This window comes from Pristis pectinata, chromosome X (genome assembly GCF_009764475.1).
Source record: "Pristis pectinata isolate sPriPec2 chromosome X, sPriPec2.1.pri, whole genome shotgun sequence".
In the NCBI taxonomy this organism is placed as follows: domain Eukaryota; kingdom Metazoa; phylum Chordata; class Chondrichthyes; order Rhinopristiformes; family Pristidae; genus Pristis; species Pristis pectinata.
This window is the reverse complement of record NC_067450.1, coordinates 4,646,373-4,670,929: the sequence shown is the minus strand read 5'-3', so window position 1 is coordinate 4,670,929 and position 24,557 is coordinate 4,646,373. Positions and strand designations below refer to the sequence as shown.

General features: G+C 44.3%; 1 protein-coding gene across 14 annotated transcripts in view; it reads right to left on the bottom strand.

Annotated features, from left to right (window-relative positions):
• The window catches only part of LOC127567065 (tensin-2-like), a 190,163-nt gene that overhangs the window by 73,025 nt on the left and 92,581 nt on the right, over window positions 1–24,557 (bottom strand). For all 14 annotated transcript variants that reach the window (XM_052009740.1, XM_052009741.1, XM_052009743.1 and 11 more), the window contains 7 exons: window positions 16,031–16,075; window positions 10,379–10,420; window positions 8,530–8,579; window positions 7,145–7,316; window positions 2,453–2,503; window positions 1,447–1,569; window positions 197–261 (listed from right to left, as the gene is read on the bottom strand). In XM_052009740.1, the coding sequence (XP_051865700.1) occupies window positions 197–261; window positions 1,447–1,569; window positions 2,453–2,503; window positions 7,145–7,316; window positions 8,530–8,579; window positions 10,379–10,420; window positions 16,031–16,075 (548 nt within the window). The remainder of the gene's footprint in view (window positions 1–196; window positions 262–1,446; window positions 1,570–2,452; window positions 2,504–7,144; window positions 7,317–8,529; window positions 8,580–10,378; window positions 10,421–16,030; window positions 16,076–24,557) is intronic.

Genomic DNA, 24,557 nt, shown 5'->3' with positions numbered 1-24,557 from the left:
TCGTTGGTACCAATGTGTACCACGACTTCTGGCTGTTCACCCTCTCCCTTCAGAATGCTGTGGACCCTATCTGAGATGTCCCTGACCTTGGCACCCGGAAGGCAACATACCATCCAGGAGCCTCTTTCACGTCCACAGAATCTCCTGTCTGCTCCCCTAACTATGTCTGGTCTTAGTTGAAGCTTGTAGCTCTTACCCCGCAGAGATCTTGCTGTAGTGCATGTACGCTGCAATGATGACTCCCGTTCGACCTTTGTTGCCCTGTTGAGACACGAACGTGAGAAGGGCTGATATTCACTAGACCAGTGTGTGGCACCCTGGCCCACCATCATTGCCATTTGGTGTGACAGACCAGCACTTCTGCCATTGGTAAGTCATACTGCACACCACTTCACTGCTGCTTGAGCCAATGCTCAAGGGCAAAGCACTGCCCAGTGAGCCACTCACTCACTCACTGATGAAGCAGCACCTGTACTTCGGGTTAGCAAAAGTCAGCCTCTAATTAAATTCAAAGGCCCAAGGTGAGAGGAGAAGACAGATTTAGTACCCCTGATTGCCAGTCCGTGATGTGTAATTGTGAGGCAGGTGTACCCAGATTGTATGACGCAGCATGTGGTTGAATAGCTGTGCAAGATAACTTCCTGGGTGAGTTTGATTTGGAAGGGCAGCTGATGGCTTGCTTCAATAAGAGTTCATGGCTTCAGGGGAAATGGGGAGAAAATAAAAGGTTGGGGAAGCGGGTGGTGATAAATTGAATATTTGTCCACCACTCAAGCACTGGTCATGGAATCTGCACAGTAGAGCCTAGGTGAGGTGACAAATAAAGTAGTCAAACCCCCTTTCAGACTCCAGTTATACAGCAAATGCTAAATAGGAAATCATTTAGAAAACCCTAAATAGTGACTAATGAAACCTGCATTATCCTGCAGACAAAGTCTGTGGGTAGGTGAGAGCATGGAAGTGCCTATATCAGTGGCGAAGAAACAATATTACAGCCACTTGTGTTATACCACAGGCAGCAAGAACTCAAAACGGCAGGACGTGGAGTCCTGAAGCAAGTCTTCCAGAACTAGGCTTTAGTGAGCTGGAGTGTCAGAACAGGACCCAGATCCTACTTCCGAAAACTATCCCCAAGTGAAGATTTATCTGCATCCTTAAAGAAATATACCTCCTCTTTTCAACAACGTAGGGATTATATAACTGAGGCCATTTTCCATCAGGCCTACTGAACACATAAAACCGAGCCTGCTAGGAATAAACCTGGAGCTTGGCAACATAATAGTTAAATTTCCCTCATATGTTTTATCTAGAGCCTCCTGTGTATGCTGGGAGGCTGCATTCTATGGCCAAAGCATGCAAAGGGACATGGAATCTTCAGCAGCACAATGGAAATACGGGAAGGTTTCACTGTCCCGATTGAATTGCCTGCACCCCCTGCTTGCTCACCTTACAGTGCAGGACGACAACGTGATGGGGGTCAGAGTTCAGCCACATCTCCATGGCTTTGCAGATGGCACAAATCTTGTCCAGGGGAGGAGCATGAAGGTCAGGCCAGCCAAAGTCCTGAACCTGATAATCCAAAGCATATCACGGTTGTTATTTATTTGTTTATACATTTCCCAATGGCAGCATTACTGGCAAGGCTGGCATTTACTGCCCATCCCCAATTGCACCTCCCAAGCTGAAATGATTGTTGGGTCACTTCAAAGGGCTATTAAGAATCAACCACATTGATAGATCTGGAGTCTCACATGGGCCAGACCAGGTAAAGGCAGCAGATTTCCTTTCCTGATAAACATTAGTGAACTAGATGGATTTTTAACAACAAACTGGTGGTTTCACTGCATTCTTTACTGACACCAGCTTTTTTTTTATTCTGGAGTTCACTGGATTTAACTTTCACAGTGCTATGGTCATGCCTCTGAATCACGTCTGTAAGTTAACTACTAAAGTCACACTGTGACTTCAATCTGCACTTACTGACATTGGAAATAGCTGCTTTATGAAAGGTGGTGTCGGGCAGATTTTGTGCTGGATGCATGTGGAAGAACGGCCACTTCCTGGTTGGCACAACTCAACGCTCCCCCTCCACTGCACAGTTGATCCCGAAAGCCTCTGCAGGTGGTGAATTTTAAACATACAGCACCACCCATTCCCAACCTGCTCCCACAGCTTTGGTTGGACATCCCCACATCAGCGAGCAGGACAACACACAGAACTATGGGCCATTTACCAACAGTTTAACCCTACATTAGTCACATTGAAAGGACTTCAAAACAAACAAGTATCTGAAAGGAAAGAATTTGCAAGCCTACAGGGAGAAGGGTGAGCTGAATTGCTGTTTCACAAAGCCAGTACAGTCTCAGCTAGTTGAATGGCCTCCTTCAGTGCTGAAGCCATTCTAAAATGACTCAAACGGCTTGAAGAGAAACGATAATTCAGTCCAACGTACCTTGGGGTTGAGTCTACTGATGTCTTGCCTCTTTTCCGACAGATTAAAAAGCTATAAAAGAAATGTAGCTGTTTTAAACAGGTGAAGCATGGATTTGTATGCTAACACCTAGCGGTTCGAGAGGTTAGATCAGGAGTTCCTGACAGTGACTGTTTAAGGTCTCCTAAGAATCAAACATCTCTTGTATTAGCCACCAGTGCCAGATAAGGAGGGCACGCTCTTGTGTAGCCTTCAGCAAAGACGTACGTGGGTTTTGAAGCAATTTTAAACCATTATTGTGCATCCAAAGAGGAGTTTCTGCCCTTGCCCCTGCATTCATTGAACCAAGAATTTCTTAACAGAAGGAAAATCACAGATTCACAAGTGCAGAAACAGAACGTTTGTCCATCATGTTAAACTCCTTGTGAGCTACAGCCTTCTTCACCTGCCCCCCCCAAACTCCTCCACCCATTATATTTCCTCCCATACTCATTTCTTCTCAGTAATTCTGCGATTGTGGATTGCTTCGCAATGACTGGGAAAACAAAAATGACCACAACTTTCTGAATGAATTCATGGCACGTGCTGTTATAGCTGTAGATTGGGCACCGTGGGATAATATTGCAGTGTGCTTCAATAAAATTCTTCACCTAATATTGACACAAAGGAGTTCCCTGTTTATTTTAAATAGGTCTCCATCCTTTAAGAGGAGTTTCAGACAAACTGATCCATTTACAAACAGTGTCCAACTGCCAACTCAACTTGGCTGAACAATGTCTGGGTGATATTTAGAGTCTTACCATAGTGACAGAGACAAATTAAGATTCAGACAGTGCTATGATAAACTTCACTGCAACATAAACCCAAAATAACGCAACCTCTTTTTTTTGAATTCAGGATGTGGGCATTGCTGGTAGGGCCGACATTTATTGCCCATCTCTAATTGCCTCTTGAAGTAGGTGGCTTTAATCAGTTACATTGCTGCAGGCCTTAAGTCATATATAGGCCAGACAGGGTAAGACAGCAGACTTCCTTTCTCATAAAGACATTAGTGAACCAGATGGATTTTTACAACAATCCAATAGTTTTATGGTCACAGTTACTGATATTTTTTATTCTACAGTTTAATAAATTAACTCCTCACAGCACCAGCATCCCGGGTTCAATCCTGTCTTCGGGCGCTGTCTGTGTTCAGTTTGCGTGTTCTCTCTGTGACTGCATGGGTTTCCTCCAGGTGCTCTGGTTTCCTCTCACATCCCAAAGACGTGGAGGTTGGTAGGTTAATTGTCCACTATAAATTGTCCCTGGTACAATGGTAATGGTACCCTGGTGAATGGTAGAATCTGGAGAGAGTTGATGAGGAGAATACAATGGGATTAGAGTAAATGGGCATTTGGTGTTCGACATGAATTTGGTGGGCCAAAGGGCCTGTTTCCATGTTGTATTACACAATAACTCTACATTCCCCAGCTGCAATGGTGGGACTTGAACTTGTGTCTCCAGATCATTATTATAGGCCTATGGATACTAATCCAGTAACATAACCACTTTGCTACTGTACTTCATAACTGGCTCTAACATGGCAAAGCAGGTTTTTGGAAAGGAGGCCGTTTGAAAAAAAACCTTCAATTTTGATGACTTCCAACACTTTTCTTCCCTTCTTTCCAAAGGGTGTTTTCTGGTGTGATATTTTGCTTCACACACTGGCATCCACATCAATAGGGCAGCAGTGAGGGAACTAAATTAAAATCAGCACTGCGACAGCCTGGGGATAATGACTGTGCTGCTGTATGTGTTGACCTCTGATAATCCAGTTCTATCGCACGTTTCATCTTTCAGTTAAGGTGAAGCCAATGGCATGTCATCTTCAAATGAAAAAAAATCGCCTCAATCATCAACGAGAATGAAGAAACTAAGAAGGTCATTAGGAAAGAAAAGATGAATTATGAAAGGAAGTTGGCAGATAACATTCGAAAGGATACTAGGAGTTTTTTTAAATATATGAAGAGCAAAAGAGAGACACGGGTTGATATAGGACCAATCGATAACGGTGCGGGAGAGATTATAATGGATGACAGAGAGATGGCAGAGGAACTAAATGAGTATTTTGCATCAGTCTTCACTGTGGAGGACATCAGCAATGTACCGGATAGTCAGGGATCTCAAGGAATGGAACTGAATTCAGTTAAGATTACTAGAGAGAAGGTGCTAGGAAAGCTAAATGGACTAAAGACAGATAAGTCTCCCGGACCGGATGAGGTGCATCCCCGGGTTCTGAAGGAGGTGGCTTTAGAGATTACGAGAGCACCGGTGATAATTTTCCAGGAATCGATAGACTCCAGCATGGTTCCGGAGGACTGGAGGGTCGCAAATGTAGTTCCGCTGTATAAGAAAGGTGGGAGGCAGCATAAAGGAAATTACAGACCTATTAGTCTGACATCGGTGGTGGGCAAGTTATTAGAATCGATCCTCAAGGATGAGGTTATGGAATACCTAGAGGTGCTAGGCAAGATAGGTCCAAGCCAGCATGGTTTCGTGAAGGGAAGATCCTGCCTGACCAACCTATTGAAGTTTATTGAGGAAATCTCAGGTAGGGTGGATAAGGGAGAGGCAGTAGATGTTGTGTAGTTAGACTTTCAAAAGTCCTTCGACAAGGTGCCGCACAAGAGGCTGATTAATAAGATGGGAGCTCATGGAATTACAGGTGGGACATTGGAATGGGTGGAGCATTGGCTGGTTGGCAGAAAGCAAAGGGTGGGAATAAAAGGATCCTGTTCTAGTTGGCTACCGGTTACCAGTGGTGTTCCGTAAGGGTGGGTGTTGGGGCCGCTTCTTTTTACTTTGTACGTTAACGATTTGGATGATGGAGTAAATGGTTTTGTGGCTAAGTTTGCAGACGACACCAAGATAGGTGGAGGAGTAGGGTGCATTGAGGAGACAGGAAGATTACAGAGAGACCTAGATAGTTTAGGAGAATGGGCAAGGAAATGGCAGATGAGATTCAATGTTGAGAAATGTGCCGTTGTACACTTTGGAAACAGAAATAAACGGGCAGATTATTATCTAGAAGGGGAGAAAATTCAAAGTACAGAAGTACAAAGGGACTTGGGGGTACTCGTGCAGGGTACCCTAAAGGTTAACCACCAGGTCAGATCGGCAGTAAGGAAAACGAATGCTATGTTGGCATTCATTTCGAGAGGTATAGTGTATAAAAGTAGGGAGGTGTTGATGATGCTCTACGGGGCACTAGTGAGGCCTCATTTGGAATACTGTATGCAGTTTTGGGCCCCATACCTTAGGAAGGATGTGCTAATGTTGGAGAGGCTTCAGAGGAGATTTACGAGGATGATTCCTGGAATGAAAGGGCTTACATATGATGAGCGTTTGTCGGCTCTTGGACTGTACTCACTGGGGTACAGAAGAATGAGAGGGGACCTCATAGAAACACTTAGAATGTTGAAAGGACTGGACAGAGTAGATGTAGCCAAGCTGTTTCCCTTGGTGGGTGAGTCCAGGACCAGAGGGCACAATCTTAGAATTAGCAGGTACAGGTTTAAAACAGAGTTGAGGAGAAATTTCTTTAGCCAGAGGGTAGTGAATTTATGGAATTCTTTGCCACATACAGCAGTGGAGGCCAGATCATTGGAGGCACTTAAGGGGGAGATAGATAGTTATCTAATTAGTCAAGGTATCAAGGGATATGGGGATAAGGCCGGAAATTGGGGCTAGAAAGGAATAGTTTTTCTTCTTCTTCGCATGGACATTCCCCCATTTCTCATTTCTTTTTCCCTTTCTTTTCTTTGGAGCAGACTCGATGGGCCGAATGGCCTACTTCTGCTCCCTTGTCTTGTGATCTTGTGAAAGAAGAGGAAGCTGGTGGTCACAATTCTGCTTTATCAAACAACAAGGCCAAACCTCCCCTAGACTCCAAACAAACAAGGGATTTCAGAAGCCTTTTCTTTACACTTCATTGTCTTCAATCCCACCCCTATAACTACTTAACCATGCTTTGAAGTCAGCTGGACAAGAACATAGCAGGAGTAGGCCATGTGGCCCCTCAAGCCTCTTCAGCCACTTAATAAAATCACGACTGATCTGATTGTACGCTCAACTCCGTTTTCATGCTTATTCCAGCAACCTTTCACCCCTTGCTTATCAAGAATCTATCTACCTCTAAAAATATTCAAAGACTCTGCTTCCACCACCCTTTGAGAAAGAAGAACTCGAACTCTAATACTCTTCCTCTTCAGAGACTCAATGCAGGGAGGATGTTTCCCCTCACTGAGAAGTCTAGAAACAGTTTGAGAATAAGCAGTGGGTTGTTTAGCACAGAGATAAGGAGAAATCCCTTCACTCAGAGGATGATGAACCTCTGGAATTCTTTACCCCTGGGGGGTGGGGGGGAAAGCTGTGGAGGCTTGGTCATTGTGTTTATTCAAAACAGAGGTTGATACATTTCTGGACATCTATGGCCTACTCCTGCTCCAATTCCTTATATTCTTATGTAGGAGGAAAAGTCTGAAAGAGCAATAAAGCACTGTCAGGAAATAGTAACACGCCACTCTCAAGAAATTAAATGAGCTTTTTTCTTTTAAATCCTACTTTGCATCACTGAATCCAAAGTGTAACTCTTGTGTGTGATCAGAGTGACCCTGGTGTCTGGAGTCCACTGCAGTTTGCAAGAGGGGTGCATACTGGAATAGCCACACATACCAAGTAATTGTCTCCGTGTTTAGACTTCAACATGTGGGCAACCTCCTTCAGGTTGCTGCGGTATCGCTGTTCCTCGAGTACCGATGGGAAGAAGACTGAAATAATTCGCTCTGTAATGTATGTCAAGTCAAAATCGTAGTTCCTCTCCATGACGTGGTCCACGCTAAAACTCCTGATTAAAATAAAACAGCAAGCCAGGGTCACAATCTCAGCAGCAGCAGGCGCTAAACTTGCAATGGGTGAGAAACATCAGAGTGAATGGTGGCTTTTGCACCAGATCAGGAACCCAGAGGTCATGAGTTCAAATCCCCACCCCAACAGGATTATTGATATCGTTCTGGGAAGAGATCCTGTCTGGTTTGGCTACACGTGACTCCAGTCTCACACACAATGGTCTCATACATGGGCAATAGCTCAAAAAGCAGCTCCTCCCTTCAAACCACCCACATCTCCCTGTTCCTTCCTGTTCCCCCTACCCCCCAACCATCTTAAAGATCGTTGCATTTCTATAGCACTTTACACATGCCTTTAAGGATCCTCCAAAACACCTTACTGCAAATGAAGTTCTACGGAAGTGCAGGCACCATTGTAATGTCAGAAACATGGCATCCAATTGGCAAGGTCCCACAGAGAACAAATATGATAATGACCAGATTGCTAAAACTGTCAATATTAATTGAATCATGAATTTTGGCCAGGACACTGGACACTGGACTCCTGCTCTTCTTCAAAATTGTGCCATGGGATCTTTCACATCTTCCCGAGAGGGCAGACCTCAGGTTAGTATGTCAACCAAAAGACAACAAGCCCTCAGTGCTGTCCTGTTAAGATTTAAACGCTCAGGTCTCTGGATTGGGACTTGAACCTACAATATTGGAGCTACAGATGAATGTAAAACTTTTGCACTGTTTCTTCTTTTGTATATACTTTTTTATTTTGAATAAAGTCTATTCTTGAAATAAAATAATATTGGGGCTACAGAGGCAAGAGCACTACCCACTGAGCTACAACTGATACTCTCCCCATCTTAAAGCAAATCCAATCATCTTCCTTTTGAATTTTGAACATTCCAAACACTTAAGAGGTAGAGATTTCTAATTCAATTAAGCATGCATTACAAACCTCCCAGGCACAGAAAAACACGATGGCAATGTCTATTATTATCACCCTGGCTTTCATAAAGAGTCTTTCAATGTTGGCTCCTGTCGATGAGTATTAATTCTCTTTGTAACCCTGAGGCCTTGAGTTCTTGGCATCCCTGAAGAGGGAGCAAGCTGTGTTCCAGATCATGCACCACCCAATGCCTTCTGAAAACTTCATAAGTTCCTTCATTCCTTCAATTATCTATTTTTCAAATGAATGCTTCAACAAATTGACTTATTTACCTCGGCAGAGTGTTCCTTTGACTGGCACTTTTCAAAGATTTTGTTGACCCCTACATAGAAAAAAAGAACTTTATTTCAACCAGTGAATGTGGAAAAACATCTACTGTATGAGGCCATTGCGATAACTGAAAACATTTTTCTGATCTCTTCATGTTTAATATTGTTTATCACAACTGTGTGGGCTGGGAGCTGGCAAAGTCATTCTTGTGAAGGGAGTATCATATTTCAGATTTGGGCCTGTCTCCAGCTAAACCAGGGAAAGCTCATAACAAATCAAATACTTGTTATGTGAGTTCATCAGAAGAAAGCAGCGTTGATGGATAGAGATTTGGGCAGGGAGATGCAAGAAGGTTGAGGGGCTGGAAGTGTAAAAGCAATGGCAGCAGCTCACCACCCCCCCCCCCCCCCACCTCCCTGCCACCCCCCGGTGTTGTACAGCTATAACTTTCATTGAATCATGGAGAGATACAGCACAGAAACTTGCCCTACATTAATCCCATCTTTATTCTCCTCATATTCTACAGCTCACCTACAGACTTGGGGCAACTTACAGTGGCCAATTAACCTACCAGCGAATCAAGGAACCAAAGACCAAGAGAGGGACATACAGACTCATGGCCACATGTTTACAGAATTTCTATCCTGTTCCTCCTGAAAAGACAGACCTATTATGACTTCAGCACATCCCAAGGTGCATTACAGGCAACAGAGTTCTTTTCGAAGTCCAGCCACTCTTGTGCTGGCCAATTTGTGCTCAGCTAGCTCACTGAAACAACGAGATAATAATGGTCTCTGCAGAGAACCGTGGAATTGCTCTGACACAAGAGAAGGCCATTCGGCCTATCAAGTCTAAGGTGGCCTCCTTGTCTAGCAATCTCTTTGATCCCACTCCTCCATTCTTTCTCTGTGGCCCTGCAGATTATTTTCCCTCCAGTGCCTATCCAATTTGCTTCTGAATTCCCCAATTCATTCTGTTCCCAGCACCCTCCAGGCAGTGAGTTCCAGACTATAACCACTCTCCACATACAAAAGTTATTCCTCACACTCTCCATGTTTTAGGGATGTTGACTGGGAAGTAAATATTAGCCAGGACACAAGGGAGAACGCTTCAAAATAGTGTCATGGGATCTTTAGCTTCCACTGGAGAGGGCAGATTTACATGTAGAGCTTTCCAAGCTAGAAAATGAATCATTTATTCAATTTTCTGCATGACAGAGACACTGACACTGGCATAGGCTTGTACCCCTCCTCTGGACCAACACCCCAGAAATCTTACATGTTTCGGAAGGATGGAAGATCCTTCCGCACAGCCCTGGGTTTTACACAGGGTCAGCTGCGCACTGAAAGTGCCACAGGCAGGAAAGATGATCCTTGCCAAAGCACATCTTAAAAAACTGATGCCTGTCACTTCTCATCAAAAAAACATTACTCATTGTTACCTAAACTGTGGAAATGGAATGGACAAAAACACCAGGAAAGAATAAACATTATATAGCAGCAGAGACAACACTGAAACAAAACATTAACAGAAAGGAGAAAAAAAGGGATAAAAAAAAGAGAACATACAATTTGGAGAACAACTAAAACCCTTTGAAGTCTGCCTATAGTTTTTGCTGCACCATCCTTGTTACATAAATATAGTTAAAAACATATTTAAGGAGAATGTGAAGAAACCTGGGGCACTTACTCTGTGAAAGAATCTTATTTACTTGTAAAGATAACAGCCTCCAGCACTTGATACGTCACATAAGCATGTGGGCACATGTCATTGCCACAGTCTTTTATACACGCAGACACACACAAAGATAGACACACTCACACACACACACACTCACTTTATTTTACTCACCAAATGCTCTATGTTCTTCACTGTTCCAGTACCCTTTCTTGGCTATGGGAAATCGGAAACAGGAAAACTATTAACTGACGCATCAACAAAACTAGCCCTTATCCTACAGGAATCCACATTGAGTTGATTCTGGGCATCCATCCAGGCCCGATAACATGACAGAAATGTTGTCTGCTTATTTCCCTGACCCACTCTGCACCAACCCACCTCCCCCCACCACCACTCCCAAACATCCCCACCACCTCACTCTCTTACTCTCTTCTAAAGGGAAGAGAAGTCAGGAGTGTCCTGTAATTTTCAGAAGTGACACAGCACGAGAGTCAGAAAACAGACCCCAGAAGATTTATAGAGAGAGGAAAAAAAACATCTTGTAGGACCCTCCTGCCTTTTGCCTGGGAGAATTATATTGTGCATCACAGGGATTTTTATTACTACTTACGTCTAAAAACAAACTTTTCTGCAAAGTTCTAGTGCTGAATGTGACCCAGTGGTAAATTTAAACATTTAAAGAGGCCAAATATTTATCAATCTCGCAGTGTTCTCCAATGAAAGACTCTCAAGTTGAAGCTGATGCTGGGGGTCCAACTGGGGAGCTCTGGGCCAACGCAATGGAACGAAGATGTTGCAGTGACGTCGGTGAACCATCCTCTTGCCGGAAAGCACAGCTGCTCTAATGGTAGGTTATGTAGTGTAGTTGCTAAGTTACTGGACTAGTAACCAGCAGTGATCTAAAGATAAAGGTTCAAATCCACCCATAGCAGCTGTGGAGTTGTGGAGCTTAAATTCTAGTTAACCTTACAAAAAAAGTAATTAAAAGTTTATCTTGGGAACTGAATGATCAAAAAACCCATCTGGTTCACTAATGTCCTTCAGAGGACTCACCTGCTTTGGACTCTGTGCGACTCCAGACCCACCAAATGTACATGACACAACCATCAGTTCAGGGGCAATTAGGGATGGACAATAAATGTCAGCAACACTAATATCCCATGATTGAATATGTTTTTCAAAAGAAAAACATAGGATACAAGAATGTTGCCCTAGAATATTCTGTTTTCATTTCACTTACTCCTTCACAGGAAGTGGGAGTCACTGGCAAGACCCATCCATCACTAACTGACCCATGAACTGAGTGGCTTGCAAGAGCACAGCAGGGGGAACCAGATGTGACAACAATTCAGTTGTTCCACAGTTACCATTACAAAGAACAGTTTTTTAATTTTAGATTTAAATTCAGTTAATTAAATAACTGCAGTGCTGGGATTCGAACCTCGGGTCCTCAGATTAATAGTCCAGGCCCTTGGATTCAAGTGCAATAACATAACCACTATGCTCTGCTAAACTAAAAAACTGCTCCACGAAGCAAACAAGTTTAAGATGCTTGTGCCCACACACTGTATTGACAGAACATATTAAGGGTCCCAGGTGGTTTTTAGTTAAGGAGATTAGTTGGGACACTGTTTGGTTGAGGAATAGGTGTCAGTGAAGCTGTGCACTCAGTGGATGTGTAGGATTGCACAGGTCACTCTGAAACTTTCCACATGCCCTATGGATTTATAGTTCACTTTAACTGGAAATTCCCTGGAAAGAGTGCAGAAGCCTCAGATCTGGGGATTGGATGGGAAAGTGGACAAGGGAAAGGATCTTACTGAATGGCAAAGTAGGCTTGAGGGGCTAAATGGCCTCTTCTTGATTCTACCTCTTTATATTCTTAGAATGACCATTTGTATAAATGTCTTGCCACATGGGGCTAACTCAAGGGCAGGCCTTTGGTGAGCAGCACTGACAAAGCCGCCGAAATTCTCAGCTGAGGGAAGGTGGATGGAGCCTCCCCAACTCATGCTTTCCTTCCTACTTTGGACTCTCAAGGCTGTGTATGGCAACTAAAATCAAAACCAGGGATGCATGGAGTGCTTCTGCCTCACAAAACAGGCCTGGGGAGCCCACCCACAGCTACTGAAGTTATCAGCTTGATCCAAGATTAGAGTAGCAGCCCACTGCTTGTTCAACATTCAATGCACCAACACTGGTAGATGAGGAGGCTGAGTTAACCCTCTGGGTGCCTTTGTCCAGAGTCTGCTGGCTTGCTGGAACTGGCAACAGGTTATTCATTGGGGCAACTGTTATATATCAGAGAATAATACAGCACAGAGGCCAATGGGGGTCATCATAGCTGTGCCAGCTCATCAGAAGAGGTTGCCCATCGGTCCCACTTCCCTGTAAACCCAGTAACTTTACCTTCATCACCCTTCCCATAATTATCCAATCTCCTGTGGAAAGTTTCTATTGAATTTGCTTCCGCCTGCCTTTCAGATGGTGTTCCCGATCACACAGAACTGAAGGACTAGGGGACACAGTGGTGAAATTTTGGCCAAGGGGGAAAGGGGGAATGAGGGGAAAGCTATTTTACGCAGAGAGCGATGATTATCTGGAATTCACTTACAGGTGCTGGAAACATTAATTTGGAGTTTCAAAAGGGACAGGACTGTGGCGCAGCTAGTAGAGCTATTGCATCACAGGTTTGATCCTGACCTTGGGTACTGCCTGTGTGGAGTTCTCTCTGTGACTATGTGGTCTTTCTCTGGGTGCTTGGTTTCCTCCCACATCCCAAAGACATGCTGGTTGGTAGGTTAATTGGCTGCTGTAAATTGTCCCGAGTATATAGGTGAGTGGTAGAATCTAGGAGGAGTTGATGGGAATGTGAGGAGAATAAAATGGGATGAATGTAGGATTGGTGTGAATGGGTGGTTGATGGTCAGGGCAGAGTCGGTGAGCTGAAGGGCCTATTTGTGTGCTGTATCACTCTATGACACTAATTGTAAAGGTGCTGGAGAAAGAAGGATTTCTGGGGAAAGAGCAAGGGAATGGGACTGAGTGGATTGCTCTCCATGGAGCTGGCATAGACTCAATGGGCCAAATGGCGTCCTTCTGTGCCGTTATTATTCTATGATCCCATTAACTCACTTGTAAACAGAAACCCTCCTCATTGCCCCTCTGGTTTTGCCAACTATCTTAAACCTTTGGTGTTTTGATTACTGGCCCTCCTGCCACTGGAAATACTTCCTCTAATTTATTCTTAATGACTTTGAACACTATCAAATCTCTGCTGAGCCTCCTCTGCTCCGAGGAGCTTGTTGCCATATTACCTAGTAACTGAATGTAACTAGTAACTAGTAACTAGTAGCTTGTGCAATGCTCAACTCAAGGATTGGCTGGCCACCTTGTCAATCTTCCACACCTCAGTTTATCACAGGCTGGCAAACCAGCCATTAAACCGATTCTGCAATATGTGATCCAGCCTCCAAAATGGCCATTGGGAGCAGAGCAGCAAAAGTGGAAGGAGAATTGATATGACTGATAATGGAAGCTTTCAGGGAGAAAAGGCCCAAAAAAAAGACATGTCTCGGGGCGAAATGTAAGAGTGGCAAGAAGGACAAAGAAAGGGAATAACAGGAGAACAGTGTTCTATTTTTCTATATATTTATGCTTTAATATTCTCAGAATAATTATCCCCAATGTGTAGACAGTTAGAAATAGGAGCAGGAGTAGGCCACTCTGCCCCCTGAGCTGCTCCACCACTCAACAAGATCATGGCTGATTTTCTAACTCACCATTTTTCTGCCCTATCCCCATATCCCTTCATTCCTTAAAATCCAAAAATCCATCAACCTCTGTATTGAACATACTCAATGAGTGAACCTCCACAGTCTTCGAGAAACCCAAAGATTCACCTTCTGAGTAAAAAAAATTTTCTTCATTTCAGTCATAAATTGCCTACCCTTTATTCTGAGACTTTTAACTCCTGGTTCTAGACTCCTCACCCAGGGGAAACATCATCCCAGCATCCAGCCTGTAGTAAGCTTCAATGAAATTATCTCTCATTCTGCTGAAGTCCAGAGATTGGAGGCCTAGTTTTCTAGCTTGCATTGAGTGCCAGTTTCAGTTCTGCAAATCCTGCCTTTAACTCCTGGTGGCAGGTGTTATGGGGAGGCCTCAAGGAGATCATGAGACTTGTAGCACAACTTGAACTCAAGAGCCTTTAAGTCCTGCCCTTCATCTATTCAAGGCCGCAGACCAAAGAGTAGCACAAGCTCCTGGCTGGCTGTGGGAATAAGTAACCAGGGGACCCAGAGGAGCAATACTAGACAGTCAGCTAAGTGGTTTGGAGTTAGAGATGGAAGGATGGAGCAGTTTCAGGAGGGCATTGCCGGGGTGGGGGGAGGGGGAAGGCCCAAGGTCTCTTCCTGGCTCACAAGTAAACAAAAGTAGAATTAAAAATAGCTTACCTTTCTGGGCCCAGGTTGAGAACCCAAAATTGCTTCTCTGGGTTAAAACCGTGGTTGGGGCTGAATGAAATGATTATAGACCATGCTAAAAAGTGCCTTGCAGTCCACCAGCAATCACCTGCTCAAAAGGAGCAGGTTAAAATTCCAACCGACAGGTTCAGGTGAGGGGAATGTTAACTGGGCCACACAACCTGGATTGAAACCTGCCCCACAGCTTTTGAGCTGAAAGCACCACGTAAACTAGTCAATGCAGAGAGACAGGAGGCTGACACAGCAGAAGGGCTCATTTTACAGTGTTTACTCACACATCATCATGAGGGAGAAGCCAGGCTGTGCCCTTTTTCATTACTGTTGCATTTAAAACCAGCAGCTTTTGATTACAGATAATGGTGATGTACACAGAATGGGCTGCTGCTTGTAAATAAGCAAAAGGATACAGGTGCCTGCCTTTAATTGCTTTATGAATAAACGGTTAAACCCTGCTGATGGTTCGCCACTGTTTGCAATGTAAATAGCATTTGCCTGACCAAATAAACTTATGTGCACAATCTGGTTTGTTTCCTGAAAAGATGACCTTCAATTTGATACCAGTATGAGGCCTTTGCCACACTCCTGATGTGGGATCAAACTGCTGCCAATTGAATTCGCCACAAGTACTGACAGGGCAGGGTGCTCTATTCTCAGCAGTAAAATTATAGGAAATCACAATAACAAAATCAACAGAGACTTAAGGCTGCTTGCTTTACCAGTACTTAAGTGATTGGCTTTTGCGTCCTATTGAATGAGGGAGGCCATAAAGATTCATTTCTCAACCTTGTACCTGCAACAGAGTTGCTCTTTCTTTTGGAGTATCGTGACTATGGCCAGATATTGGACAGATTGTGCTGATGGTCCCATAGCAAAGCTCCGGTTAGTGTCAGCGTCTTGCAGACTTCAGTGTCTTTTGGCTGTCACTGCCATCTAAGTTATATGCCCAGGTGTTTTATATAAATACTTTGAGGCAATGCCTCAGGCAGATGGAAAATTTCACGTTTCCAAGACAGATGGGCAAGAGGGCCAAGAGGCAGGTAATGGGGGACAAGCATTGACATTGATGTTCTGAGGCCCTATAGGCTCACACAAAATTAAATCAGTGGGGGCAGAAGAGAGACTGCAGATGCTGGAAATCTGGAGCAACACACACAGAATCCTGGAGAAACTCAGCGAGTCAGGCAGCATCTATAGAGGGAAATGAACAGTCGACGTTTCGGGCTGAGACCCTTCATTGGGACATTAAATTTGATAAAGTTTGGCAATAAGCATTGGCTCAGCTAAGCAGGCCATGCACTGGGTGATTCTTGGTGGCCCAGTCTGCCAGGGTACTTACAAGTTCCAGGCTGCGAGGGGCTGGAGGCACGCAGATGGTCATTACCTGCAAAACACAATAAAGATCAAAGGTTCAGGTCACTTGGAAACAAATGCAGGATGAGAACCAGCTGGGCAATGAATTTGTTCTGCACATTTTATACTGACAGTCCCACAACTCAACCTCTATGCTGCTGTCCCTCACCACTTGTGAGACTTGCCCCCATTCACAGCTGTCCTCTCCAAATGCAAACTGGAGGCTTTGAAGGCAGAGCTTTGTGCAGTTTTCAAGTTGAGAAACCAAGGTGAAAGGCCATGGGCATAGGCCCGCCTCACGAACCACATTCCCAGGCCCAGAATGCAGCCCAAGGCCAGGCCCAGGGCACAGACCCAGGCCAAGAACATTCACTCACCATGCAAACCTGGCCTCAGGTCTAGGCAAGGTTGAATCAAATAGTAATTCAGTGACACCATGCTTGGTGTTTCAAAAGGTGTATGTAGCAGCAGGAAAGTTGGAGATGAAGATGAGCTCCACAACTTTGAGGATCACAGGAGCCAACACACTGAGGAAGCAGCGAGAGCGAGCAGCTGTGGATGCTGAATTTGGGAACCTGACCCATCAGCAGATGTTGACAGCCAGAATAAAGCATCACATCTGAACCCATGTAGAGTGACACCAGAGCCCAGGAACAATGGCAACACCATCAATATCCAGTGTTTTCCTCTTTCAATTTCATGCTAAGTGGGCCAGGTGCGGAATAAATCTCCCTCCGCCTTCCTCCCACAACATGCCTGAACTTGAATCTGGGGCAAGACTCTGCCTTCCTCAAGAGCATCACCCTCATTGTTTCCCAGTTGTGCCCTGTGAGTGAAGTGAATGATTTTGTAAACCCTGGGCAGCTTTGTATGCTGTTAGAAATTGGCACTACCCCAACTTCTTTCCATTAGGCCCCTTAGAGTCAACAGAGTGAGAACTTTGTTGCTTCAGATCCACAGGTAGCTCAGGATTCAGAGCTGGAACAATAATGGACTTACCTACTGTGTGAGAAAAATTTGTTTCCATTAAGAGTGGAAGCAGGCAGGCCAACAATCAGCTTCACTGTGAGTTTGCTCCAAAACCAGTGACCCAAGCTTGCTGTACCTCAAATATTTTTCTCGTATTTGGCTGTTCGGCCGTTGATTTTAATTCAATAGCTGTTGAGATACTTGACAGAATAAACTCTGGCCTCTGTTTATAGAAGCCCGTACATCCATCTACAGAACATTAATAAGATGGAAAGCAAATCCAGACAGAGCGCCCTTTCAGTTCCAATATGTAATGTCTGACTCTCTCCACCTGGCTTGGCTTCACTTCACACAATCACTGAGACAAGGCCCTTTAAACCTCCTCTCTGGGTGTTCTCCAGTTAGCCTCTGTTACCTCTAAAACAGACCATTCCTAACACACTCCTGGCTGACTTCCCACCTTTCCTAAACATTCATTCAGCTGAAACTCTGTGTCCAACTGGCCTACTTCTGCTCCCTTGCCTTGTGACTTGCTGACCCACACTGGCTCCTGATTAAAGTCACACCTCAAATATAAAATTTTCATATCTTGATTGTCAAATCTCTCCAGGGCCTTACTCCTCATATCTCTGTGACCACCTCCGGTCCAAACTGCCTTACATCTCTGGGCTTTTCTAATTTGGGTTTCTTTAACATCCCCAGTTTTAATCACTCCACCACTGGTGGCCATGTCTTCATCTGCCTGGGCCCTACCTGAACCCTGAAATTCCCTCCCTAAACCTCTCCAGCTCTCTCCTGCTTAAAACCTATCCCTGTAATTGAGCATTTGGTCACCCATCCTGATATCTCCCTCTGTGCCTCAGTATCATTTTCTTCTTTGCTAAGTCTCCTGGGAAGTGCCTTGGGATGTTTCACTAACTTAAAGGTGCCATGTAATGAAGGTTGTTGTTGTTGTTGGTATTGAATTCTGTAGCTGTTAATGAAAGGACTGGAGAGCTCAGTTCTCTGGAATTATAGGGGGAAGTGTGTTTCACTGTGTGTTTCGATGTACATCTAAATTTAACAAAAAAGTAAACTATCTGGACCAATCTCAGAAGCAGGTTGTGCACTTATATATCAAGCAGGGAACAACTGGCCACAGAAAATGGGAGTTACAATGGACCTTTGGAAATCCACCCTGAAATGGATCTTTCTCTGAGGGCGCTATGATTGGAGTCAGGGTTGTCTTAATGCACTCCCCTGAAACTAGAAATCTAAAGCATCATTTGCTAGCTTTTGGGACTGGATTGGAGTTCAATATTTTGTCCACCCTCTCTTTTATAGTCCCTAGATCTCCCTGGTTAATTCTGTCCTTTGCACTGCTCTAAACATACTTTTCTGAAACTTAAAACCCCCTCCAAAAATTTGCATTTAAATTAATTCTGTGAACATTTTTCAATTAAAGGATTCTTCTGCCAAGTCCTGAACTCTGCTTCTGACATAAACAGGATCCTACTCAGGGGAAGGAGGTAACATTTAAGAATCAAAGTCAGTAGTTCAGATTTAAACCATGCCTTGAACTTTCAAATCATGAAGAGAAGCTTCGCTTCAGGCTATGCATTCCAACTTAATCAAGGAGCATTGCAACTGCGACAGCAAAACTCATCAGAAACCTGAAATTGATTAGGGCTATAAACTTACTTCAACTCTGATACTCTATAATCCATAAAGTAAATAATTTATCGTCTCCAAGCAAACATCCAATCATCTTTTTACATAGATTGCAAAGAGGTATTTGTCACAGCTGAAATGCTCATTTCACAAAAGAATGTTTTTATGCTATCGGTACCAGTCCCAATGCACTTATGCTGATGATATCCATAATGCAGGTCAACTTGAAGTTTATTACAGAACTAACATGCTACAAATACCTGTCACAACATCATATTACATTGATGAGGATTCCCTTGGTGAGAATGCAGAGCAACTATCTCATCCTGAGTTGTGTTTTCAGATCACATCTCAAACTACAAGCTGTTGCAGTGAGGACTCTGACCCTCCTTGGTGCTGCAAGGCAATACCACCACACCATTCACTCTGTACTGCAACTTTGGCACTTCCTGAAGTTCCTGAAAGACCACACTTCCAGCTTTCAATGCCTTCTTTTGGCTGTCAGATCTAACCCTGTTCCTTCACTGCAATACTTTGTGCTGATATCAAACTCTCTTCTTCCTCTGAGCATCCTTGCCCTTTCCCCAGAGAGTGGTGAGAATGTGGAGCTCATCAATGGCAAGCCTGTTACCAATAACCAATAAAATTTCTGTAATTCAACTGGGCCATTACAGAGGAGTCACATACAGGCCAGACTGGATAAGGAGAGCAGATTTCCCTCCCGGAAGGATATTAGTGAACCATATGGATTTTATTTTAATGTAATAATTTTTCTGAATCTCGGTGTTGGTGGACTAGCTGCACTTCAGAAAGTAAGTGATGCTACTGTCCTCCCAAAGTTGAGTGACCAGCACAGACGCATTTAAGGGGAAATTCGTTAAGCAGGTGAAAGAAAAAGGAAGGGAAAAATAGATTAATGGGGTGACTAGAAGAGGTGTGCAAGGGATATTGGCTAGATTGATGCATCCAGTTCCTTCCCAAAAACTCGAAACTATTAAGTTTCTCACTTCCCTCAGTCCTCACTGAAAGCTACTCAGTTCTGAAAGTCTGGACCAAGTATAATCCCTTCACTATTGGATTTACTGTGCTGTTTCTCCTGTCCTCTGGAATAAGATAGCTGGCCCTTCACTGGTCTTCCTACTAACTAGTATATAATAGTCCCAAAGCAATGCTGTGCCACTGATAGTGCAAACCTGAATTACTTATTTTGGAAAATTGGAAAGCAGGATGCACCAAATCATGATCAATATTGCCTATTGATCCTTTCAAATCCAACCAATATGCGGTAGGAGAGCTACTGGCTCTTATCTGAGCCCCAGAAAGCAGACCAATGTAAGTAAATAATGCCTACAATGAACAGCATACAAACTGGATCCCAACTCTGCTGTTGTGGCCTAACTCACACTCATCATCGCTCACCCGTGCTCGCTGATTCACTCTGGCTCCCAGTTAAACAATACCTCAGGTTTAAAATTCTCACCCATGTTTCAAATCCTTGCATATTCTTGCCCCTCTCTGTCTTTAATTTCCTCCAGCCTTCTATCCCTCCAAGATCTCCACACTCCTCCATTTCTGGTCTCCTGGTCATCCCTGATCTTAATCATTCAACCACTGCAGCTATAGCTCTGGAATTCCCTCTAAACATCTCCATCTCCCTCCATCCTCCTTTAAGACACTGCTTAAAACTTCCCTCACTGACCAAGCTTTTGGTCACTGCTCCAATATTGCCTCATGTGGCTCAGTGTCAATTTTTGTTCAATAATCACACTTGGAAAGCACCTCAGGTGGTTTGCTATATTAGAGGTGCTACATTGATGCAAAATACCTGCTTAAGCTCAAACAGGAACCCCTGCCCACGCCTGGCATTTCTAACCCCTGGCCAGATCACCCAAGGATCCTGTTAGTGTACATACTCCACATCCAACAAGCAGACTGATGCTCTGCAGGGATGGGTTCCTTGGTTTGCCAAGTAATGGAGCACAATAGGCTGAATGGCCTCCTCTTGGGCCATCACTTCAGATGATTCATTGGCTAGCAGTGCATTCAGCATTTAGCCTATGAAATACTTATAGAGTCATAGAGAGATACAGCTTGGAAACAGGCCCTTTGGCCCACTGAGTCCACACCAACCACCAAGCCCCCCCTTTTGACACTGATCCTACCCTAACCCATTTTACTCTCCCCACATTCCCATCAGCTCCCCCCAGATTCTACCACTCAACTACACACTAGGGACAATTTATAGTGGACAATTATCCCACCAACTTAAACTGAAGTAACGTTGCAAAGTGTCTCAAAACCTTGAGAACCAAAGCAAACTGTGAATGATCCTTTGCATCTTGTTCCATTTCTTCCTTTACAACTTGTGGTGCAAACATAGATGCAAAATTTTTCAAAAGCACCTTTTAAAGTTGACATTTACTCTGCCCTGATCACAGCTACGTGCACCCACTGTCGCTGGTTCGGAAGCTGCTCCCAAGCGCCATTCACTCCTGTCCTCCGGATGGGCTGCCATTCCCCGTTAGCCAGTCGCTCGACCAGCTAACGAGGGGAAACCGAGGGGCGGCAGTGTGGGTTGAGCCTTGTCTCTGGTTTTGACTCATTTAGAGAGTGTGTGTGTGTGGGGGGGGGGGGGGGGGGTGGTGGGCGGTGGGGAGGAGCTGCTAATCGACCACAGCGATGGGCTCGCCGGGCAGACAGGTGACGGCGCTCTCGCGCATGGAGTTGATGCCCTCACGCTTGACACTTCTGCCCTGTCGATCCACCAATGGCAGAGCGAATGCAGGTGCAGACCGTGGGAAAATTCACACAGCTCCCTTCCTTATCTGCGCTGGTTGTCAAAGTGCTGGCGAGCCCTGCTGAGTGAAAGGTCCGGTACCGTCGCAATCGCTGAGCGCTCGGACCTGCAGTGCCTTTCCAGCCTTGAAGACAGTTTGTACGGTGTAAAATGAAGACACAACAGATTGCAGAAGCTGGAACCTGGAGCGACACAAGAGACGCTAGAGGAACTCAGCGGGTCAGGCAGCATCTGTGGAAGGAAATGGACAGTCGGCGTTTTGGGTCAAGACCCTTCATCTGGACCACTTGACTGACCATTTACCTACATAGATATGGCCTGACCCGCTGAGTTCCTCCAGCATTTTGTGTTGTACCGGAGTAAAACCCAGCAGCAATGCCTTGCCTCGAAATAGTATCTTCAAAAAAGCAGACCTGCATTCCTAAAGGGCCCCTTTCGGAATGTCCCGGCTAAATACCCGATATCGTTTCTGCTGTGACGTGGGGAAAGGCGACAGCCAACTTGCCCACAGTATGCTGCTCTCTCAGTTGGATGCAAATGATTCCACGGTATTAGGTTGAAGAGAGGTCAGGGAAGTTCTCCCCCAGTGTCTTGGTCAATATCTTCCCCCAATTAAAAATGATCACATTTCTCCTTGTGCGATCTTACTGTGTCACTTTGTCTGCCGTGTTGCCTACAGTACAACAGCATTTCAATAACACTGCACTGATTGAAGAATGCTTTACGACGCGAAGGACACCATAAAATGCAACCCTGCCCTTGCAGCACAATATGGAGATAGGGTTTCAGCACTGGAGCCGATTTAGCTCTCTCCCGTGCAGTTCTCCAATTCCTTAAAGAAATCGTTTGATAATGAGGTTTGTCCAGAATTATTCAAGAACTGACTGGAACTCAGTAGGGAAGTGAAGAAATCTGAAGCAAGGCTTTCAAGTGATCTCCTGTAGGACCAAAGGCCTGCAGTGAATTAGGGCTCTTACTTCAATAGTTTACAATAACTCGGCATAAGTGTGTTTCAGGACGTCCCAGAGCACATGAAGTCAATGAAGTACTTTTAGAGCAGTCAACCACTGTGGGAAATGTAGCAGGCAATTTGTGTACAGCAAGATCCCACAAACACCAATGTGATAATGACTAGGTAATCTGCTTTGGGTGATAAATATTTGCAGCGGCTTTCCAGGATAGTGGCCATGGTTCTTTCACATCAGCCTTAGAGAGCAACTAGGGCCTCAGTTTATTGTCTCATCCAAAAGGGGCATCATGTCTGATATTACAGTTTTTAGTTTTGCACTGCAGTGCCATCCTGGATTTTTGGGCTCACAGCCTCCCAGGAAATTAGGTTAACACAATGGTGTAGTGTTTAGTTTACGGAATTGGCAGCCAGTTCTGGGCTGCTGCTCTAGGGATATGAGTTTGAGTCCCACTGTGGTAGCTGGTAAGCATGAAACTACTGGATTATTTTAAGAATTCATCTGGTTTACTAATGTTCTTTCATGTAGGAAATCTGTCCTGGTCTGGTCTATACGTGACCCCAAACTGACTAATGTAGTTGACCCTTAATTGCCTCAGCTCAGGGGCAATTAGGAATGAATAATAAATGCTGACATTGCCAGTAACGTCCACATCCTGTGAACAAATACAAAAAAACCAGATGGATTTTTATGACAGTTTAATTAATAGAAATGAATACCCCAGCTGCCATGGTGGTATTCGAACTCGAGTTTCTGGGTTACCATTCCAGTATATAATCACTCAGCCATCACATAAACAATATTCTCAGCCACTTGACTATAACGAGAAGGACTGCAAAGATCCAAGAGAACCAAAAGCTGAAAACAGGAGGAGACGCAACAAGATAAATCAGCCACAAAGTCAGGATGTAGAAACCCACAAAAAGCAAAAAAGTGCAGATGCTGGAAATCTGCAATAAAAAGTGAGGGTGCCAGGAATACTCAGCAAAACAGGCAGCATCTCTGGAGAAAGTAACATGGTGGAATTGGACAAATGGGTTCTGATGGAAGGTTATTAACCTAAAACATTAATTTTGTTTCTCTCTTCATAAAATGCTGCCTGACCTGCTATACATGTAGAAACCCACACTGGGCCAGGTAGATCATCATTTTCACCTGGGTAGAAAGTTAGTAGAGCAGGTTACCCAGCTGTTTATTTTCTTTATTTATTTATTCAATTTATTCTCTTTGAATAAATATTGAGCAGATGCTAGGACAGATAGAGAATCCACCATGACAGGCTGTGCACAGGGATAAGAATTAACCCCATCTATTTTGCACAACAATCTTATGCCCTATGAAATAATATTAATTCCTTAAGATGTCTCTTCTACTGATGCTGCTTTACATGCCATGCACAATGCCCAATGCCAAGTTGAGCTCTGGAAAGCCCCATCCTTTGGCATAGTTTGCACACAACCCTGATTCTACCCTGTAAAATACAAAAGCAGTAAGAACACAACAAATGGAGCAGGAGAAAGAGAAGTGTGATACAAAGTGGTAGCTTGTTTGTGAGGTGCAATAGTCACTCTTGAATTTATTGCTTCCCAGTTTCATGGTGACTACAGTAATTCATTCACAAGACCAGGGTGCAGAGCACAGTGGTTACATCACTGGACGAGTAATCCAAAGATCAGGACAGATGATCCAGAGATATGGGTTCAACAACAGCTGGAGAATTTAAACTTAGTTAACTAACTTCTGAAATTAAAGAACTAGGTCACTATAAAAGTGCTGGCCTATATGTGACTCCGTACCCACAAATGTGGTTGACTCTGAACTGCACTACAAAATTGATTCAGGGGGCAATCAGGAATGGACAATAAATGCCGACACCCAGTAAATGGATTAAAATAGCAAGGCTGCTGTACTGTAGATCCTCAGGAACATTTGAGTGAACAGCATGAAAGGACTGAGCTTATCTTCTACAATGGAACACATTTTTTTTATCTGGCTTGCATACCACAGTGTGGATGCAGTGGGAGGTCAGCTTCTTGAGGTGGGCTAGTGTTCCCTTTAAAAATCAGATCACAAGCTCCATTTCTGGTCTTCTCAAAGGTGTTGTCATGAAGTTGCTGGGGTCATTGTGA